The 7,500-nt window shown below is 58.0% G+C and overlaps 1 protein-coding gene across 2 annotated transcripts in view; it reads left to right on the forward strand.

Annotated features, from left to right (window-relative positions):
- arhgap39 (Rho GTPase activating protein 39) overlaps nucleotides 1-7,500 on the forward strand; it is a 52,182-nt gene that overhangs the window by 39,796 nt on the left and 4,886 nt on the right. For both annotated transcript variants that reach the window (XM_084692966.1, XM_084692967.1), the window contains 5 exons: nucleotides 1-369; nucleotides 2,561-2,725; nucleotides 2,830-3,015; nucleotides 3,518-3,731; nucleotides 5,945-6,018. The exon at nucleotides 1-369 is cut by the window's left edge and continues 934 nt beyond it. In XM_084692966.1, the coding sequence (XP_084549092.1) occupies nucleotides 1-369; nucleotides 2,561-2,725; nucleotides 2,830-3,015; nucleotides 3,518-3,731; nucleotides 5,945-6,018 (1,008 nt within the window). The remainder of the gene's footprint in view (nucleotides 370-2,560; nucleotides 2,726-2,829; nucleotides 3,016-3,517; nucleotides 3,732-5,944; nucleotides 6,019-7,500) is intronic.

Consider the following 7,500-nt stretch of genomic DNA (forward strand, 5'->3'; position numbering starts at 1 on the left):
GGCGGGGGAGGGGAGGGCGGGGAGCAAGGCAGCGGGACACTGTCGGAGGCGGTGGCGGCGCAGGCGAGGCTGGCGTGGGAGGCGCAGCAGGTGATGAAGCAGAGGAGCAGCTGGGACTCGGGGCAGGGCGGGGTCCAGGGATGCGGGGGCTCCAAGGACGGCTACGAGAGCGACGGGGCCGTGCCGCCGCCCCTGCCCGGCCCGGTGGTGAGGGCGTTCAGCGAGGACGAGGCGCTGGCCCAGAGCGACGGCCACCACTGGAAGAGGAGCACTTTCGACCGGCTGGGCTTCCCCCACGCCCTGCTGGAGAAGAGCCTGTCGGTCCAGACCAACCTGGCCTCGCCCGAGCCTTACCTGCACCCCTCGCAGGTACACACACACACACACACATATAGGAGACACTTGGCTCCACGACACAGAGACAGGTTTGGGTTCGTATTCTCTCTCTCGCTCGCAGACACGCCCAAGCATGCGGTCATGAATTTTTCATGTTGTGCAGAGAATTCTTTTAAGAGCTGTAGCCGGGGAAGGCAGTCCTGAGATTGGCTTATGTAATGTCCATACCGCATACTCAGAGCCGCTCTCTCTGAACAAGACAGGGATCAGACCAGGGCCCCTGGTGTGTGGGGACTCTGGTGTGTGTGGGGGCCTGGTGTGTGTGGGGGCCTTGGTGTGTGGGGGCCTGGTGTGTGGGGGCCTGGTGTGTGGGGGCCTGGTGTGTGGGGGCCCCCCAGTGTGTGGGGGCCTGGTGTGTGGGGGCCTGGTGTGTGGGGGCCTGGTGTGTGGGGGGCCCTGGTGTGTGGGGCCCTGGTGTGTGGGGACTCTGGTGTGTGGGGGCCTGGTGTGTGTGGGGGCCTGGTGTGTGGGGGCCTGGTGTGTGGGGCCCTGGTGTGTGGGGACTCTGGTGTGTGGGGGCCTGGTGTGTGGGGGCCTGGTGTGTGGGGGCCAAACAGTGTGTGGGGGCCTGGTGTGTGGGGGCCTGGTGTGTGGGGGCCTGGTGTGTGGGGGCCCCCCCAGTGTGCAGTAGCAATGTGAGAGACAGACAGCAGGTCCTGAGTCTGGGTGTGAAGACAACCTGGAGCCCTGCCACACTTAAAGGGGGACTGGCTCAGAATTAGAGGCCAATTTCCTCCACCCCCCCCCTCTCTCCCCAGCCACTTTCCTCCTCATCTCCTCCCTCCAGTTCCCTCCCTCCCTCTCACCCGCTCCTTTGTCCGCCTGATGAAAGCTTTCCAGTAGACGGCTGTTAATAGCGAGGTGACAACGTCCTGGAGTAGCAGCGATCGAAAGGCGTCCAGGCTGGGATGGGGGCAGTGGGAGGGCGAGGGAGGGCAGGAGGTGCAGCCTCTCTCTCTCTCTCTCTCTCTCTCTCCCTTCCTCTCTCTCTCCCTTGTTCTCCGTCTCTCTTCTGGATCAGGTGCACCGTGGGTAATTGCCCGGGGGCTACTGGCACCTTGACCTTTAGGTGTGAGCACACATTAACATCAAATATGAGAGTTTAGGTGATCGTTGAGGTGCAAGCAGACACTGCTGAATTCTCACCTAAACTCTCATATTGAATATGCAGTAGACTAGGAGAGGATAGAGGGGGGCGTTTTTCTCCACCTCTCACCCCGACACTTTGTCTGCGGATGGGGAACCCTGAAGACGTTTCTGCAGGAGAGATTTGTCAGGCTAATTATCTCTCTCCCTCACTCCAGACCGAGACAGTTTTGTCTCTTTTATTCGCCCCCTGTCCTCTTTAATTATGATTGTGCTACAACAGAACAAAGCAATGTTAATCAACCCCTCCCCTCCTCTCTTTGCCTCTCTCTCTCTCCCTCTCCCGCTGTTTCTACTCCCCCCACGCTCTTTCATTCCCCTTTCCACTCCTTCTCTCCCTCTCTCCCTTCCTCTGCTACTCTCTGTCATTCTCTCCATCTCCCTCGCTCTCTCTCCCTCCCTCCCTTCCTCTGCTACTCTCTGTCATTCTCTCCATCTCCCTCGCTCTCTCTCCCTCCCTCCCTTCCTCTGCTACTCTCTGTCATTCTCTCCATCTCCCTCGCTCTCTCTCCCTCCCTCCCTTCCTCTGCTACTCTCTGTCATTCTCTCCATCTCCCTCGCTCTCTCTCCCTCCCTCCCTTCCTCTGCTACTCTCTGTCATTCTCTCCATCTCCCTCGCTCTCTCTCCCTCCCTCCCTTCCTCTGCTACTCTCTGTCATTCTCTCCATCTCCCTCGCTCTCTCTCCCTCCCTCCCTTCCTCTGCTACTCTCTGTCATTCTCTCCATCTCCCTCGCTCTCTCTCCCTCCCTCCCTTCCTCTGCTACTCTCTGTCATTCTCTCCATCTCCCTCGCTCTCTCTCCCTCCCTCCCTTCCTCTGCTACTCTCTGTCATTCTCTCCATCTCCCTCGCTCTCTCTCCCTCCCTCCCTTCCTCTGCTACTCTCTGTCATTCTCTCCATCTCCCTCGCTCTCTCTCCCTCCCTCCCTTCCTCTGCTACTCTCTGTCATTCTCTCCATCTCCCTCGCTCTCTCTCCCTCCCTCCCTTCCCCACTCTCTTTTCTCCACCTCCCTCCCAGTCGGAGGACCTGGGCGCGTGTGCCCAGTTTGAGGCGAGCAGGAACGCCCGCAACATGATGCCCAGCGCCAGCTGCGGCGTCTTCCCCGAGTTCACGCTGCGCAAGCCGTCCTCGGAGACCGACATCGAGAACTGGGCGTCCAAGCACTTCAACAAACACACTCAGGTAGCCTCCCCTGTCTCTCTCTCTCCCTCCCAACCCCCCCCCCCACACACACACACACACGAGGCGGAAACCCAATGACACCCTCCCCCTCGGACCCCCACCAGGGCCTGTTCCGGAGGAAGGTGTCCATCGCCAACATGCTGGCGTGGAGCAGCGAGCCCATCAAGAAGCCCATGATCGTGACGTCGGACCGCATGGTGAAGAAGGAGGCGGTGGAGATCTTCAAGCTGGTGCAGACCTACATGGGGGACCGGCGCTCCAAGATCCACCCCCTCACCGTGGCCCTGGAGGTGTGGGACCGCCAGCTCTCTCTCTCTGACTCTCTCTGACGCTGACTCTCTCTGACTCTCCCTGACTCTCTTTCTGACTCTCTCTCTCTCTCTCTCTCTGACTCTCTCTGACTCTCCCTGACTCTCTTTCTGACTCTCTCTCTCTCTGACTCTCTCCAACTCTCTCTTTGACTCTCTTTTTCTCTCTCTGTGACTCTCACTCTCTCTCTCTCTCCCTGACATTTCTCTTCTCTCTACGCATCACCTCCTCCATCTCATTTCCTGCGTGCTCCTTTTCGAAACCGGTCACGTGGAAACGATCTTCTGAGTCCTGTTCTCCCCCTCTTCCCCCCCCCGTGTGTGCGTATCCTTGTGTGTGTGTGCGAGCGTGCGTATCCGTGTGTGTGTTTGTGTGCATCCGTGTGTGTGTGTGTATCCGTGTGTGTGTATCCGTGTGTGTGTTTGTGCATCCGTGTGTGTTTGTGTATCCGTGTGTGTATCCGTGTGCGTGTGCCCACGGCAGGTGGCGGTGCGCGGCTGGAGCAGCCAGGGCCTGCGCGACGAGCTCTACATCCAGCTGTGCCGCCAGACCACGGAGAACTTCCGCTACGACAGCCTGGAGCGCGGCTGGGAGCTCATGGCCGTGTGCCTGGCCTTCTTCCCCCCCACGCCCCGCTTCCACTCCTACCTGGAGGGCTACATCTACAGGCACATGGACCCCCTCAACGACACCAAGGGTACCCTTGCGCTCCTCTTTCGCTGTTTCGGGGGGCGGGGGTAGGAACGACTTGGATTGACCGACTCGAGGCGAAAAGAGGTTGTGACGATTGCCAGCTTGTTTCAGAGGTTTGTTTGTGGTGTGTGTGTGTGTGTGATTGGGGGCTTGTTGCCGTCCTACCCCGCTGAGGTAACGAGCCTGTCAGAGTGGCCGCGTCCGATCATCCAGGGCCCCCCGGTCCCTCTAGATAAACACCCCTCTTCAGTCCTGCATCGCTGGATCTGTGAAGATGAACATTGCGGGGAACTGCACAGCAATTTGGACTCATCTAGTCATTTCGTCTCTGTCTTGCCTGCCGAGAGTAGGTTTGAGTGTAAGTGGAGGGTGTGTACAAACTGTTAGCTGTTAGAATAGTAACATTCCTACCACAACACACACACACACGGTACACACTCGCACACTCTGCTATACGGATAGCCAAGATTCTCCATCTCATCATACCGACCCAACACACGTACACTTACACACACACACACATTCCGCCATACAAATACTCAAGATTCTCCAGCACAACACTTGAGCCAACACGCACACACATTCCAGGTGCTGGCTGCTCTCCCTGTGCCTGCAGCAGAGACACAGTTTCCTCCCCCTCTTCCTCCTCCCCCTCCTCCTCCTCCCCCTACTCCTCCTCCCCCTCTTCCTCCTCCCCCTCCTCCTCCTCCCCCTACTCCTCCTCCCCCTCTTCCTCCTCCCCCTCCTCCTCCCCCTCCTCCTCCTCCCCCTCTTCCTCCTCCTCCTCCTCCCCCTCTTCCTCCTTCCCCTCTTCCTCCTCCTCCTCCTCCTCCTCCTCCCCCTCTTCCTCCTCCCCCTCCTCCTCCCCCTCTTCCTCCACCCCCTCTTCCTCCTTCCCCTCTTCCTCCCCCTACTCCTCCTCCCCCTCTTCCTCCTCCCCCTCCTCCTCCCTCTCTTCCTCCTTCCCCTCTTCCTCCTCCTCCTCCTCCACCCCCTCTTCCTCCTCTCCCTCCTCCTCCCCTTCTTCCTCCTTCCCCTCTTCCTCCTCCTCCTCCTCCCCCTCTTCCTCCTCCCCCTCCTCCCCCTCTTCCTCCACCCCCTCTTCCTCCTTCCCCTCTTCCTCCTCCCCCTCCTCCCCCTCTTCCTCCTCCTCCTCCTCCCCCTCTTCCTCCTCCCCCTCTTCCTCCACCCCCTCTTCTGTGAGAGTGTGTGTGAGGACCATATGATAGCATTGTACTTTGGGCTCACCACTCCAGTGGCTATTTCATGAAGAATCACTCTGTCATGAAGACGGGTCCTGCGTCTAACGTAGTGAGAGGTTGGGTCTGCATGATAGATCTAGATGATGACAGATCTATGTGACAGATCTTTGTGACAGATCTAGATGATGACAGATCTATGGTGGTTTGCAGCCACAGATTACTTTGCCTGGGTCAAGCTTACCTCCAGTTTCAAAGCACTTTATTAATTGACATAGCCTGTCAGTATGTGTTCTGACAGTGCCGGTCTCCCTGTCTGTCTGTCTGTCAGGCTGTCTGTCTGTCAGGCTGTCCTCCACTCCACAGTCACTCAGTCTGACCCATATACCAGCAGCTGTCTCTAGTCTGCAGCCCAGAGGGGGCTGGGCTGCACTGTCTGGACTAGGGCTGGGGCTGGGGCTGGGGCTGGACTACACTGTCTGGACTGGGGCTGGGGCTGGGGTTGCACTGTCTGGACTAGGGCTGGGGCTGGACTACACTGTCTGGACTGGGGCTGGGGCTGGGGTTGCACTGTCTGGACTAGGGCTGGGGCTGGACTACACTGTCTGGACTGGGGCTGGGGCTGGGGCTGGGGCTGGGGCTGGGGCTGGGGCTGGGGCTGGGGCTGGGGCTGGGGCTGGGGCTGGGCTGCACTGTCTGGACTGGGGCTGGGTCTGGGTCTGGGCTGCACTGCCTGGACTGGGGGCCGGGACTGGGGCTGGGGTAACCGTGAAAAGTTCTGAGTAGAGAGGCTTGTGTCAGTTTGACTGTGCCTCCAGTTGTGTTGAATTGACTTACAGTTCCCGAGGCGTTGACTCTGTACCTAGGATACTGTGTGTGGCTTCGCGTGTTCTCTCTGTGCACTGTCTCTGCTTGGGCTTTCATAGACGACTGTTGGAAATGGATCAATCCTAATCCTAAAAATACTATATATTTGTAAACGTATAACTGTGTGTGTGTGTGTGTGTGCTTCTTCCAGGAGTGGCCATAAGCAGCTATGCCAAATACTGCTACAGGAAATTACAGAAGGCTGCTCTAACCGGAGCTAAGAAGGTATGCCCTCTATTTCCTCTGGGTGATCATGTCTAACTCATGACCTCTAACCCTGTGTGTGTGTGTGTGTGTGTGTGTGTGTGTGTGTGTGTGGATGCACCGGCCATGTGTATTTGTTAACGTGTGTTTACGGCAGCCATGCCATTCCAACACAGTCTCTCGCGCCAGACCATTTGTAGACGCGCTGTACGGGCTACCTCCAGGGTTAGCGTTAGCCCAGCAGGGAGAACAGCAGCCCGACATGCCCAGGATGAGAGTCTTCAACGGGGCTCTGTGCGCTAGCGCTCACCCCCCCTCCCAAGACCCCACTCAGCAGGTTAATTAACGACCCCGCTCACGCTGCTCTGCCCCTGATTAAGAATTCCATATCAGGAGGATGAGCCCGGGGGATTGGAGGGGGAGAAGGGATGGGATTGGAGGGGGAGAAGAGAGGAGGGATGGGATTGGAGGGAGAGGAGGGGAGGGATGGGAGGGAGAGAGAGAGAGGAGGGGAGGGATTGGGGGGGGGGAAGAGAGGAGGGACGGGATTGGACGGAGAGGAGGGGAGGGATGGGATTGGAGGGGGACGCCGTGGGGACAAACACCACGCCTCCGCCCTCATCCTCGATCTAGACACAGTAACACAAACCCCCAGTGCAGCTCATCTCTGCCCCCCCCCCCCCACACACACACACACACACACACACACACACACACACACACGTGCACGCATGCAGCCTTTGAGTTAGTGAGGTAGAATGGGGCCAGTGTGTGTGTGTCGGTAGATGAATGAGTAGATAGGCTGAAGCCTCATTAGTGATCTTCTGCTTCTGGGCTCCATGTGACTTCCTGACTGCCACCGGTGTTTTGGTGTTTCCCTTTCAGTCGCTTTAATATTTAAAAAAATATATATTTATCATGTCCCCCTGCAGCTGTGTGTGTGTACAAGTGTGTGTCTGTCTTAATTGAATGATTGTTTCAGCCAGCCTGCTCATAATGTAGCTTTATTATTAATGTAAATGTCTGCTGTTGGGAGTCCTGCTGAGAGTGCTGGGGTGGGTCCATATATCTACCAGGAGTTTACACACACACACACACACACACACTATCGCTCTCTGTCTTTCTTTCTGTCTCTCCCTCCCTCCCTCCCTCCATCCCTCTCTCCCCATATTGATTCCTAAACCAGTCCTCCAATTAAAGGGGGCCTTGAGGCAGATGTGTGTAGTTCCCCCTTCTGTGTTTTCAGACGGGATCACATGACACGGTAGCCGCAAAGGGGGCGGGGGGGTGCCTCCATGCCGGGTGTCATGGAAACAGCCTCCAGGAGCACAGTCCGCTGTTCATTGATCCTCCAACAACCCAAACCAGTCAGTCAGCCTGTCGATACCCTCTCGTCGTCCTGGTTAGCCTCGATCCGGCGCGGCCGCGCAGGTTCCGGACCTGTCCGCGGCCTGTCGTGCAGGCCGTGACGCTAGCCCGACGCTACGGCGTTGGCCCACAGCC

This window comes from Hypomesus nipponensis, chromosome 26 (assembly GCF_054491055.1).
Source record: "Hypomesus nipponensis isolate SF chromosome 26, ASM5449105v1, whole genome shotgun sequence".
Lineage (NCBI taxonomy): Eukaryota > Metazoa > Chordata > Actinopteri > Osmeriformes > Osmeridae > Hypomesus > Hypomesus nipponensis.